Source organism: Schistocerca serialis, chromosome 3 (genome assembly GCF_023864345.2).
Source record: "Schistocerca serialis cubense isolate TAMUIC-IGC-003099 chromosome 3, iqSchSeri2.2, whole genome shotgun sequence".
In the NCBI taxonomy this organism is placed as follows: Eukaryota; Metazoa; Arthropoda; class Insecta; order Orthoptera; family Acrididae; genus Schistocerca; species Schistocerca serialis.
The window spans coordinates 1,012,064,498-1,012,079,967 of record NC_064640.1 but is presented as its reverse complement, the minus strand read 5'-3'; the positions used below and the strand labels follow the sequence as shown (position 1 = coordinate 1,012,079,967).

The window sequence follows — 15,470 nt, the reverse complement described above, 5'->3', positions numbered from 1 at the left end:
CATGTTTTGTGTTGTTACCAGGCCTGGCAGGGTACATAACGAGCAGTTTTAGCCTTGGAATCGTGCTGTGGGAAGGTTGATTTCAGCTCGTGAATGGTAGTGACTGAGAGAACTCTGATGGCACAATGGTACATCACTGACATCCTGCATCCTCATGTGTTATCTCTCACACAGCAGTATTGTGATGCTATTTATCAACTTCACAATGATGTCCGTATATGACATGTTATAATGAACCAGTACCACAGGGACTTTAGTTAAACAGTAGATTATAATTCCCATCCTGACTGATGAAATTTGCAAGTCCATTTCTTTTTCAGCTATATTGTAACAAAAACTGCAAATATGATATTCAAAAATGCACATTGGGATCAATGTATTGTATGGGAACATTTATTTAAAATTTCATTCTTTTTTATGTTTTCTGTTCTATTCTGGGAATCAATTTTTATCTTAGATTTTAAAGAAATTGTTTATCCTACAGATTCCACTTGTTTCTTTCAACCGTAATAGAGCCAAATTTACCATATTGCAATATTTGGACACAAAAGTTCCATTTCAAAATTATGTTCAACAATAACTTATCGTTTTATTTCTATAAATTTTGTCCATATGCAGTGTCATATTATCTTCATAAATGTTAAATGAAGCATCCAGAAAAAAATGTGTACAAAATTTAATTTTCCTTTTTTGTTGGTTTTGAAAAGATCAAAATTCTCATGCTATAAAATACTTCCAAATGGTTGTGGGGGGCGGGAAGGTGGAGGGTGGAGGGGGGATGGGAGGGATGTGGAGGGGGGGGGGGGAAGGCACTACATAACTAGTGTGTGACAAGTTGGGTTGGACAGAAAATGGGCTTGGAAAGCTGAAGTGGGTAAGGGACTGCTCGTGTAAAGCAGGAAATGTGGATTCAAGTGCCACCCCATCAAAAATTTTCACTTGTTGCCACTGAATTCATTTTGATGTCCAGTTGTGGCTGATGTCAGAATTCATTTCATTCCATTATATATATGTATGGTTACATGAACAAGAATGCTCTTTTGGACATGTTTGAGAGAACAGACACCACATATTTATGGCTTGGTGGCCCTTAAGATCGTTTCAGTGTGGATTCATTCTCTCTCCTGAACTCATGCATGAATCCAGTGTGATATGGACAGGGTGGTGCTATGTAAGTAGTATGTGACAAGTTGGGAATTTGGATCAGGAAAAAAGTGTGCTCAGATAGCCATAGCAGTTAAAGTGATAGCTTGTGTAAAGCAGGAAATCTGGGTTCGAGTCCTGGTGTGGTACCTTTTCTAATTTGTAACCATTGAATTCATTGCAGTCCTCAATTGCAGCTGATCTCACAGTTTATATTGTTGAATCAAACAGTGCAAAATCCAGGAAGTAACATAACAATATTATGAAAAGAAAAGTTGCTACTCACCATTAGCAGAAATGCTGAGTCACAGATAGGCACAACAAAAAGACTGTCACAAATTAACTTTTTGTTGTTGTCACAGATAGGCTAAACACAAAAAAGGTAATTTGTGACAGTCTTGTGCCTATCTGTGACTCAGCATATCCACTATATGATGAGTAGAAACTTTCCTTTTCACAATTTGTTTTGTTTGTGTCACATACCAAAGAGTTAGACAGTCTTCGATTTGCTTTCAACTAAAGTAGTGTTGGTTAGGAATGTTGTGACCAAGTGTTGGTTTGGAATGGGGGCAAATGAGTGTTGTCTTTGGTCTAGAGTGGATATGCATTTTTGGTCTGTATGCTGAGAACTAAGTGTATATCATATATGCCATTTTTACTTACTCTTGTGACTATTACTGGAATATGGAACTGAAATGCAGTTCAGTCTTGTCAACTTGCAAATAGGATTTATCATACTGAAATAACTAAGACTCGCTTCATTAAAATTCAGAAAGTAGAAAACGTGAAGAAAATTGTTTAAAATGTTCAGACTGGAAATAAACCACAGTGTCTTCTACCTCTGAATTTATATATTCACTGGAAAGAATGAGTTTTTCACTCTGCAGCAGAGTGTGCACTGATATGAAACTTCCAGGCAGATTGAAACTGTGTGACGGACCAAGACTCAAACTCAGGAACTTTGCCTTTCAAGGGCAAGTGCTCTATCATCTCAGCTACCCAAGCACAACTCACACCCCATCCTCACAGCTTTACCTTTGCCAGTACCTTGTCTCCTACCTTCGAAAGTTCACAGAACCTCTCCTGCAAACCTTGCAGAACTAGTACTCCTGGAAGAAAGAATATTGCAGAGGCATGGCTTAGCCACTGCCTGGGGGATGTTTCCAGAATGAGATTTTCACTCTGCAGCAGAGCATGCACTGATATGCAACTTCCTGGCAGAGTAAAACTGTGTGGTGGACCGAGACTTGAACTTGGGACCTTTGCCTTTCACGGGCAAGTGTTCTACCATCTGAGCTACCCAAGCATGACTTTTGCCCCATCCTCACAGCCTTACTTCTGTCAGTACCTCATCTCCTACCTTGCACTTGCCTGTGAAAGACAAAGGTCCTGAGTCTGAGTCTTGGTCTGTCAAACGGTTTTCATCTGCCAGGAAGTTTAATATCTTGACTGATACTTTAAAAACATGGACCTGAAAATCGTCCCCTAGTTGATGAGCTGAGCTACAGATCAAGATGCAACAACCATTACTGAACAGGTAATCTACACTGCTGTTTCCTATGACACTCTGCTTAACATTTATAATTCAGATAGTTATGACAAAGAAATGTAAATACATCATTTATGTTACCATATCAAAGACTTGTTATCTGGACAAAGGGAATGGTAGTGATTAGAACCTGTCTCTATGAACTGTCTGTGTGGTGTTGAGATACACGCATGGTCAGCAAGTTTTGCAGACCTGTCCCCAATAGATCATGTGTGGGACGAGCTCATATGTCAACTGTGTCGGGGTGCCAGTATCCAAGATATGAAGGACCAGTTACAACAGTTGTTTTCAGTTACCCTCAGGAAAGGACAAAACAGCTTTATGACACCCTTCCCAAACAAATCAGTGCATACATCCAAGCCAGTGGGGTACAATTTAATACTAATAAGTGGGCTCATGTTTCCAAATTCTTATTGTAATCACTGAAATAACATTATATACCCTCTCAACTCACAAAGTTTCCATTCTTTTTCTCCTCCCCTTCTTTGTGCTTTACTTTTTTTTGCTCTGAAGTATATAATTGCTAGCACTGAGTGTTCACAATAAGTCACAGTCCATCTTGTGGTTTTGATGTAGTAAATACTGATGATGCAGGTATATAATAACATTAAAGATATGCTTCCAGCAACCCATAGAGTGTGTTACAAAACCAGAAAAATCTTGGAAAGGGAGATAGCTTTATTATTTTTCTGCATGCTACTTGATCAACTATGCTTATTAAGCAGCTCTTCTTGTGTTATGTTACAGATTCTGCTACATGATAAAATTTAGGTTCATATAAGCAACAACATGGTATTCACATTTTTTAGTTAAGGCCTGTATTTTCCTTATCTGCAATGTAATACTGTGGAGACTATGGTTTTTATACACTAATACATATTGACTATAATAGTTATGACCAGTAATAATAACTATAGTTAAACTCTGGTAATGAGGAAGATATGGGGGCCTGTTTTAGGTAACGGAGAATGTAGGAGGAGGAAAAACCATGAAATCTACCTTCTGATGAGACAACCAAGTATCCTACAGAAGATAAAGAACAAAAGAATACAATGGGTAGGCCATGTAGGTCGTGTGTCAGATGGAAGACCGGCGAAGATGGCACTAGCAGGGAAACCAAACACCAAACGTCCCATTGGATGACCTAGGCAACACTGGATGGACGACCAGGTGAATGATCCAGCAGCCCTGGGAATCGAAGACACCTGGAGGAACCGGGCACAAAACAGGAAGGAATGGAGGCAGTTTGTGGAAGCAGCACATGGACTGCAGGGCCTATCTATCTAACACAATCTCACTTCATACCCATACCCATACCTAACTTCACTTTCTACAGTTCTCATGTCAAATTGCATGTACATGATGTGCATTTAACAATGTTACAACATGTAAATTCAGACTAATTTGGAATAGTGTGTAGACATTGTGGCACACTTATTCAGTAATTTTGAGTTATTTTGTACTACAGGCAATACTGGATCATTATTCTTCAGGATACATGGATTTCTATTTGATTTTCTTCTGGTGTCAACATTTAAAAATTTTTTACACCTACACTAACTTATGTGTTCCCAATGAGGGTTTCATTTACATACCTGAATATTACTGTGATCGGAATCCATGGAACCAAATCCATTCCTTGAAGGGCCTAAATCAGATGAACTTAAGCTTCCTGACCTGAAAAGAAATAAATTTTTTGCCCAATGTTACTAAGTAGTGCCAAAAGAAACTCTGAATACAAAGAAGCAATTGCTGCTTTAAATATTTCACATCAAAAGGTATTCTATAAAATATTATCAAGTCAAAATTTTCAGAAAAATATGGAAATGTATATCCTAATAAGGATGTTACATTTGTGGTGAATAAATTAATCATGAAATCTGTACAGTCTTTGTTACCAGAGAAGCTGACAGACTTAATGAGTGTACAGAGAGTATCCTAATGGTAACAAAATGCTACAGTAGTGATGTCAATTTTCATTGTTTAGTGAGAGAAGCTTGTTACCTTTAGAATAATTTTCTAGACAATCATTGTGTGTTTTATATGCAATGATATTGCTATGTGCTCAGCACAACACTTAGAGATTTAAAATGGTGTATTTGATCAATGATTTATTGAGTGTGGTACATTTTATTTTTATTATGAGAAATTGTCTAACAATGGTTGCTATTAAAGGAAATTTTTCTGAACATTGCTGTACAGCTTTGCTTTATCATCTGCTTTAAAAATTCTCATCTAGCATAAGAGTGGCATGAAGTATAAATGTAAGTTCCCTGAGATTTGAAGTGAATTATGAAATATGACTCTTATACAGTTGTACAAAAAATATACCAAGCTTATCTGCCACAGGAATGACTTAGAAAACATTTGCATACATATTCTTTGGTAGTTTCATAGCATGTATTATTACAACTACATTGAATTAACATGAGAAAGAGTGCTGGTTTAAACTCAAATTGCTTTCGAACTTAGCAGTCTAATGTATTTTAAGATTTTCTGTGAGTGTAGCTTAACAAACTAGTCATGCAGTTTTTCTTGAAAATAAAAGAGATCCTGCAAATGGATATCTATGGTAACACAAAGGTTATCATAATAGGATCCTGTTGAATGTTGTTACTCCATAATGTTAACTCCAAGAGATTATACCCTGTTGTACAAGTAGAAAGACATGTAGCTGACTGCCTGATATTATGATCTGTTCAAACCATGATGAACTGATGTTGTTCATAAAAAAAAAAAAAAATGACATTGCACAAAATATGCTGGCTCATTCAAATTTCCCCATAATTACTTTCTTTTTGATTTTTATGGATATGCTACAAATAAATGGACTGTTTTGTTATTGCCCTAACAGTTAACTGGCTGCAAAATAAGATAGTAAATCATAAAATAATATATTCTGTTGCAGATTAAAGTATACTTACAATTTTTAGAACAGTATGCATTTATTTTACATTGGACTTAGTAGACAGACACAAGCTGGTTACAAGTACCAAAAATGGTCAATAGCTGCTTGAGTGACTATTTAAACTTTCCCAGCATGCTAATTGATTACAGTATTGCAAGTCTGCAGCCAGATCACAAATCAGATGAACATATCTTGCAAAGAAAAATCTGAATTGTACATTACAGCATAAAATTCGGGAAACCATATCCAGATAAATCACAATAAAAAGTACTGTAAAATATTAATCAAAGCAATAAAACTGTCAGAAAATGTATATTTTAGCTACAAAATCAACCAATCCTGTAATAAAATCAAAACAATCTGAGGCATAATAAGGACTGAAACTGGCACCAACTGTGGCAGAAAAACCCAATATATATGGATGATAAATACGGGGTGATCAAAAAGTCAGTATAAATTTGAGAACTTAATAAACCATGGAATAATGTAGATAGAGAGGTAAAAATTGACACACATGCTTGGAATGACATGGGGTTTTATTAGAACAAAAAAAAAAAAAAAAAAAAAAAAAAAAAAAACAAACACCTCATATTGCTAGACGTGTGAAAGATCACTTGCGTGCATCGTTTGGTGATGACCGTGTACTCAGCCGCCACTTTCTTCATGCTTGGCCTCCCAGGTCCCCAGACCTCAGTCCATGCAATTATTGGCTTTGGGGTTACCTGAAGTCGCAAGTCTATCGTGATCGACTGACATCTCTAGGGATGCTGAAAGACAATATCCGACGCCAATGCCTCACCATAGCTCCGGACATGCTTTACAGTGCTATTCACAACATTATTCATCTACTACAGCTATTGTTGAGGAATGATGGTTGACATATTGAGCATTTCCTGTAAAGAACATCATCTTTGCTTTGTCTTACTTTGTTATGCTACTTATTGCTATTCTGATCAGATGAAGCATCATCTGTCAGACATCTTTTGAACTTTTGTATTTTTTTGGTTCTAATAAAACCCCGTCATTCCAAGCATGTGTGCCAATTTGTACCTCTCTATCTACATTATTCCGTGATTTATTCAGGTTTCAAATTTGTACTGACTTTTTGATCACCTGGTATATAAGCAACCAAAAGGCAACTGCAAAAACTGTCAGTGCCCATTTCACAAGTGCTGCTGAGCAAATAAGCTGAAATGGTTCCTTAGAAAGTGAACTGGAAATACTCAAACACCATTTTCCAAATCTTGTAAGTTAGAAAGTTGATACCCCGAAACCAGAAATGAGGTAAAGAAAACCTCTGCCTCTCTAAAAAGCAAAGGATCATCAGTTGTAGATAATGTTTCCAATAAACTACTAAAAACCTTTCTGATCAATTATGCAAAGCTTTAGCCCACATATTTAAAGGTTTAATGTACTAGGGTGACATCCCATATGGAATGAAGCTTGATATAATAAAGCCACCCCACAGAAAGGGAGACACAACACAAGCCATAAAAATTATCCTATATCACTCTTGAGCACATTCACAAAAGTCCTTATGTACTTCATGCCAGAATTGTGAGGCACCTCAAGAATTTTGACATCATTAGTGATAGTTTGGCTTCCAAAAATGTATTTCCACAACTGAAGCCATATTTTCACTCATGAACAATGTACTGGAATCCCTGGATTTAAAAAATGAAGTTTGTTGTAATCTTATACATCCACATACATACTCTACAAACCACAATATGGTGCATGGCAGAGGGTTTCATGTACCACTAGTCATTTGTTTCCTTGTTCCACTTGTAAACCGATTGAGAGAAAAATGGCTATGTATAGGCCTCTGTACAAGACCTAACTTCTCTTATCTTCTTTTCATGGCCCTTATGTGGAATATATGTTGGCAGCAGTAGAACTGTGATGCAGTTGGCCTCAGATAACTGTTCCCGAAATTGCTGTAATAGAGTCTTGGGGAAAGAGCATTATCATCCCTCCAGGGATCCCCATTTGAGTTCACAGAGCATTTCCATAATACTTGCATGCTGACTGAACCCACTGGTAACAAATCTAGCAGAATCCTTCTGAATACTTCAATGTCTTTCTTTAATCCAACCTGTTGTAAATCCCAAACACTTCAGCATTACTCAAGAATGAGTTGCACTAGCATTCTATATGCTGTCTTCTTTATACATGAGTCACACTTTCCTAAAATTCTCCCAATAAAACAAAGTTTAGTGTTCACCCTCCTGACTACCACCTAACATGCTCATTCCATTTCATATCACTTTGCAGTGTTATGCCTAGATATTTAATCACTGTGACTGTCCCAAGTAGCACACTATTAATACTACATTCAAACATTAGAGGATTTTTTATTCTACTTGTCTGAATTAACTTGAATGTGTCTACTTTTACAGCAAGCTGCCACTCATCACACCAACTAAAATTTCTGTCTAAATCATCTTTTCCTATTGGCACATAAATGTCCAGATGATTTACAATCAGTTTAAACTTTACCATAATTCCTCTATATCTGTTGTACTGGAACTAAATGTTGTACATTCATTGTCTAAGTGGGATGCCAACAACTGCTTATTTGCTTTTTCTAGCATAAATGCTCTCCCAGCCTTCTCAATCGAATTATTAACTTAAGTAACAATCATTGCTATGATGACACCATGATTAGTAATCCCTTTCTCTATACTGACACTGCTGATAAGGTCAAACCTGTTTGTAGCTACAGGGTCTAAAGTATTTTCATTGTGTGTAGGTTGTTGAACTAGTTTTTATGGCAGTTTTCAGAAAGCATATTCAAAAATACTTTATGAAGCTTTCTGTCCATACCACTTACAATTACTCCACAGATGTTCCAGTCTATACTCAGTAGATTAAAGTCACCTTTAACTAATACTGCATGATCTGTGTATTTTCATGCTACTGAGCATTGACTTTCTTTGAATGTTTCTCTACTGTTCTGGTGGAATCAGGTGACTGGTAAAAACATCTGATAATTAACTTGGTTTCACCTAGGTCTACAACTGTGTCACCATAATTTTACAGGCAGACTTAGTTTTGATCTCAATAGCAACAGCAATGAACAGTCCCCCTCCTATGGTATCTAATTTGTCTTTTCAGTATATGTTCCATGACTCAATAAATATTTCAGAGCTTCCTACTTTGGATTTCAGCCAGTTCTAGGTTCTGAGAATAATCTGAGAATGACAACTTTCCTGGTGGGCAGTAAGTTCAGGGAAATTGTTACAAATATTTCAAGAATTTAGTGTTCAAATTTTTTTCACACAGAAATTTTGTCTATTTTGCTTGTGACTTGATTTTGCTCTTTGTGTATTGAATGGTGAGCATTCATCAGAGTCCATCAAACTACTGCCTAGAGTAAGAAATCCCACATGCATGCCACAAGTACTCTGCTACCTGAGTGGCTGCTTCCTTTGTGTAGTGCACCCTTGACCTGTCAAGAGGAGTCCTACAGTCCTTCACCCAATAATGCAGGTCCAGAAATCTGCAGCCACAACCATCATAGAATTGAGTGGGCCTATGGTTGAGAGCCTTCACTTGGCTCTGAACCAAGGACCCCATACAGTACTAGGACTGATACTGCAGAATGTGAGCGCATATTGCAGTTGCACCCGATGCATGAGGCCTTCAGGTTTTACCTCTTCTACCAGCTACACATATGATCTGAGGATGACCTCAGAGCCCATGCAACATATGTCATTAGTGCCGACATGTGCCGCAGCTTACAGACAACTGTACCCTGCATGCTTGATAGCCCTGGGGCCTCTCTGCCAGACGTAACCAGTGCACACTAGCTTTCTTTCCAGCCCTTGATGCTATTTCCTAAGGGTCTCCATAAAGCACCTATGTTGGAGATCCTAATAACTAGTAAACCCCTCTCCCCATGTGCCTTCCCAGATTCTGCTGAAAGAGCAGTCACCTGTCTTCTCACATGAATGGACAAGGCCAAATGGGCAGCTTCCACACTGACTTTCCACCTCAGATGACACAAATGCACTATGACCTGCAACTTAACCTTCAGTGAGTGTAGGTCCCCTGCTATGGGTATGCTGCAAGGTGCCTCAGCAGCAGAGCCCATAGGCAAAACAAGCAATAACTGAGGAATCCCATGCAATGCACTAGATACTACACCATTGCTACACCCCAAGGCCGCAGCCTGAATACAGCTGACCATGGCCATAAGTGTCTTCAGCAGTTTCTTAACAACAGAAAGCCCCTCCTGAGTCTGCGCGTGCGCGCGTGCGCACACACAAACACACACACACACACACACACACACACACACACACACACGCACACACACACACACACACACACACACACACACACAATCTATCCAACTAAGATAATGAAACAAGCATGAAAGCTAAAAGTGTGACTTGATAGCCACCTGGAGTTTCACCAGTGGTGGCTGGCAGCTGACTGAGCTGTGGTCAGCAGTTACTTGTTGCCCAAATCAAACAAACAAATGATTATTGTGCCACAGACAGTGCAAATGTACATGCTACCATTACTAAAATGCCATATTACACCTCTCGAATACTTGTACAAAAATATGTAATGAACTTATGAAATAAAGTATATAAACACAAAAAACAGGCAAATAATTTAAGAACAAAACCATGAAGACAACAGAAAAGCTACATAAATGATGTGTAGTATCCTGGTGCTTGTCCAACAAAGGCTGATGCCTAACTCAGCTGTTATCAATGGTTACTGGCGAACCAAACCAAACAAGCAAATGACCGCGTGAATGTCCATGAGGCTTTCGACTGTGTGGATCACAGTATACTGTATACAGTATACAGTATACTGTATACTGTATGCTGTGTGGATTACAGTATAATTCTAAGCAAAGTATGTCACTATGGGATCAGAGGTACAGTCAGAAGCTAACTAAAATCCTATCTCCAAGACCAGAAGCAGAATGTAGTTTTGAATGAGAGTAGAAAAGCAGGTGAGAGGTGGAATCCAACTGGGGCACTATACTCCATGTAGCCTCACAGGGATCTGTCCTTCATCTGATGCTGTTTCTCATATATATAAATGATCTACTTTTGTCATTCAAAACATGCATATTCAGTATGCTTGCTGATGATACTATCATTGTGATAAATGACAGGCTGTCCATTGATATTACTTTCAAAACTCCTAACCTGGTTCAAAGTAAACTCTTTCACATTAAACCTTTGCATAACTAGTTACATCCATTCTATCTTCAGTCACAAATTCCCACAGGAGATACCTACTGTACATTACAGTTAGTAACTATAAAGGGTAGACTGCACCAAATTCTGAGGCCCCCACAAAGACAGTAGAGTTAGCTGGGAATAACATATCCTCCAGATCATAAAAATGTTGCCCGCATCTACTTTTACCATTAGGACAGTCTCAATTCAGAGACATGTGTCACTAAGTCCACTTGCATTGCGTACTTCCACTCTTTTATGTGCTATGGAATTATTTTCTGGGGGAATTAATCCACTTTGAAGAAACATTTCTTTCTGCAAAAGAGATTGTCCAAATTATGTGCAGAGTATCCTCGACAAGCTCTGGTCATAATCTCTTCAACAAGCTAGGGATACTCAGTACAACTTACCAATGAATTTATTCAATTATGAGTTTCATGTTTGAAAATCCTGCACACTATGAAAACAATGCAATGTATCATGATCACAATAGAAGAAGGAAGGCTGACATCCATTGTGATCTCAAAAATCTAACTCATGTAACAAAAGGAGTACAGTATTCCAGTATTAAAATATTTAATTCATTGCCAAACTCATCAAAGGCCTACATACTAACAGTGCTTTACCTAAAAATGAATTAAAGTTACATTTACTTGAAAAAACATTTTATTTATTAGATGATCTTTTTTAACAGAAAAGTATAGACATTTTACTCATATATTTTTACTGTGTGTTTGTTTGGTACTGTACAATATGTATTAATCCTTGTATGATGTCTTTTACACTTTCCTTCTGTTTTGTTCTATTTTTATATTTATATTGTCCCTGCAACTGTTTCTGTAAAATAACTGTACTATGTTCTATATCATCTACATTTATATATTCTTTAACCTGTTTCACATCCTAGCATCTCACATGCATCAAAGGATGTACAGAATATGTGTATAAATAAACAAAAATAAATACAGTCAGCCTGACACCATATTTCAGTGGTCCATCTGGCCACCATCTTTAGGTATGATTTAGCAAACAGCATTCTCACCTTAACATAGTGACCAGAGAGATGGCAGAAGTATTGTATCAAATGACTACATGATCTGGCTACAAAGCTGACAAGAATATAATCAACTGCGTGAGTACTGTAGGGAATATGGAAATATAAATCTCTTACAGATTTTAATATAAATTACTTTGTGAAAATGTAAACAGAATATTAAATAGAAGATTTGCACTATGTAAATTAATTCCTTTCATAGGATAGTAATAATAATTAGAATTTCATTATTTACAAAGAAGGATATAGTAAAAATACAGAATACGAATCAAATGTAAAAAATCTGAGTTCTCTTTTGTATCTAACCCATTCATAGTAAATAGGTTTTAAATGGGCAGTTTGAAATATTTATATTGAGGAAGTAATGGCATAGAACCACTATCAACTGAAAAACTACAGAGCAACACAACTTATAAATCATTTTGAATGAATGATTTGATACAGTGTCCATAGAATCAAGAAACATAAAGAAATACATGATATTAATGAAATTACTCCTCATAGGATGTGTTAATGATTATACAGCACACTTTTTTTTTCTATACCCTATGTACCTCAAAACCTGTACTTTGATATATTGACACTAAAGTTTATCATTACTAATCCATTTTATAGTCAGACAAACATTACAACCAAAGACATTACTACTACACTCTGATGTGCATAAAATGAAAATGTCTGCTCCATTAAGAAACTGTATTGTAATATATTTATTGCTGTAACTGAAAAACAACCATACAAGAAAACATTGTTAATACATTGACTAATCACTATCAGGATTGAAAAATGATGTTAGTGTGTCATAATATTGTACTACATACTTTCAAAGTTTTCTTTTTTATATAACTTAATCTTTTATATAACTTAATCTTTATCAAATGTCTGTTTATACATAATTCTGACAGTATAAAATGTCATGATGTAAAATATCATGAAATTTTTAAAAATCTCTCTCTTAGCTTAATATATGAAGATGTACTCCATAACATGTAAAATGTTGAAAGGTAAATAAATAAGCAAGAAGAGTGGTGCTTTTTAAAATGATGTGTCAGAAATAAATATATGGCATTAGATTGATTTTCAAAATATCACTGTCGTATCGACTCTCCATTTTCTGTTTTTTACTTCCAAGAAAAATTTTGTTTCAGTCAGATAAAATTATTAAACTGCAAGTCAATTTAATGTTCATCAACTATCTTTCATAAGAGACAAACCATTCTTTTGAAGTTTAATTTATTTCTAGTTTTCTTTATATTGTAAGGATTGTGATTACATATTTGTATATCATTCTACATCTACTTAAACAGCCACATCTAGTAAACAACTGTGACATGCTCAGCACAGAATACTACCCACTGTACAAAATATTAGGATTTCCTCCCATTTCATTCAAAATTGACACATGAGAAATGCCTCTTTGCACAGTGTAATTTCCCTAATCTTGTCCTTGTGGTGCTCCCAATAAGATACGTTGGGGAATGCAATATATTCATAGAGTTCTCACTTAATATTATTTCATGAAATCTTATAAGTAAGTTTTCATGTTGTGGGTTCTTTTGTACACAACTCAATAAAGATGGTGTAAGTAGTATGCATTTTATTATTACAATAGACACAAAATTCTAGGAACATGAAGATCAGGTAAAAACCAGAGAGATTACTCAAACAAAATCATTAAACATAACCAAAAATGTTCATCTGACACATGGGCACAAAGTTAATCCCACACTTTTGATTACATGCTATACTGCTTGCATTGCCATAAAGCGTTCCCCCCCCCCCCCCCCCCCCCCCCCCCCCCCCCCCCCGCCTGTCATCATGGCTCTAATTGAGAAGAGAAGAGCCTGTTACCATGTGAGCATCTGTGATGGCTGACTCCATTGACCATGATGGCAGGGCAGTGTGAGGTGCCAGCAGAATGGAGGCCTGGTCAGCAAGGGAAAGTCTAGAGGTTTACAGTGGAGAAAAATTGTGTCACAAAATTTTAACCCTGGATAGCTAACGCCACTAGGAACCAAAATTACTAATGTTGTGTAGGTTGACAATGCTCCATTTTTAAGCTGTAAAAACTTGGTGACATGTGCCCCAATTGGCCATGGGATTGCTCTGTTGCCATTTGTTGGTTGACGGACAGTGCTATGGTTGTTGCTTCACACACACAAACGTCTCTCGCCCTGTCACTGCCCCAGCCTGATACGCACACATGTTGAATAGGTCTTGCTGTTTGGCTCCACCTCACATCAGAGGCATTCACATGTAAGCTTCACTTCAGAGCAAACACACATCACCTCCGATTTAGTCATACAGGAAGCATTGTGGCACAGTATTTGTTTGAAGAACAACAAGATATGTTTTTTATGGTTTTTGTTTATGGACTAGCCAACAGTAATGAGCATGAAACTCGACACCTGTATGAGGAATGGTACCCAGCAAGATACCACCTACACCTGCAAATGTTTACAGCAATTCACCAGCAACTTGGCAAAACAGACTCGTTAGTGGGATATCATGGTGATGCTGGAAGACCTCAAACATGACGAGATGCTGCATTTGAAGAGACTGTTCTTGAGTGCTTCAGGGAAGCACCTATCACAAGTACTCGAGCAGTTGGACACATCATCTGAGTCACACATTGGGTAGTATGTGAGGTTTTAAGGGATGATGGCCAGCATCCATTTAGTTTCCACCCTGTCTAAGATCTAAATGCTGTGGCAGACTATGAACACATGCTAGGGTTTTGCCAGTGGTTTCTGCAACGTGTCGCTCAAGATCCTGACTTCTCTGCCATTGTGTTGTTTCCCGACTAGTGTACCTTCCATTGGGATGGCCTTTACAACACTTGAAATGTTCATTACTGGGTGAGGGGAAATCCTCATGTCACACACATTCACAGACACCAGGAACGATTTTTGCCCAACATTTTGGCAGGCATTGTGGGTGACCATCTGATTGGGACAGTCCATCTACCTCCTTGACTTACCACGGCAAATTGTCTTCACTTTTTGCAAGAAACTCTACCCGACCTCCTGGAAGATGTTCCCTTGGACATACGGCAACACATGTGGTTGCAGCATGTTGGGGCACCTGCACATGAGAGTCATGCTGTGTGTAGATATTAAAATGAACTATTCAATGGCCAGATAATTGGCAGAGGTGGTCATAGGACATGGCTCCCATGATCACCAGACCTCACGCCACTGAACTTTTTCCTGTGGGTTTCTTCAAGGTTCTAGTTCACCCATCCAGACACAAATCACCTAGAAATGAACTGGATTGCATTCAACTTGCCACCAATCACATCAGGGCAATGCCAGGAATCTTTAAAAGAGTTTGGCAGAACACTGTTCAACATTACCAAGCTTGTATCATGTCAGAGGATTGCCAGTTCGAGCACTTGCTTTAAGTAAACAATGCCCTAGTCACAAAAAGACACTTTTGATGGCAGACACAATCTGTAAAAGACTCTGTATGAAAATTAACAGTTGTTGATGTGTTTGTTCCTGATACGTCTTATCATGAAACTGCAGTGGATGACTCAGGACCCCAGCAGATTCGCCCCCAGGCCCACAGAGTGGAAGGCTGGTGTGCTAACACGAAGTGTGCAAGCCG

General features: G+C 37.6%; 1 protein-coding gene across 1 annotated transcript in view; it reads right to left on the bottom strand.

The window, feature by feature from the left end:
* The window catches only part of LOC126471469 (uncharacterized), a 268,925-nt gene that overhangs the window by 231,267 nt on the left and 22,188 nt on the right, over positions 1-15,470 (bottom strand). Inside the window, exon 3 of the mRNA XM_050099666.1 lies at positions 4,288-4,369. Within this exon, the coding sequence (XP_049955623.1) occupies positions 4,288-4,369 (82 nt within the window). The remainder of the gene's footprint in view (positions 1-4,287; positions 4,370-15,470) is intronic.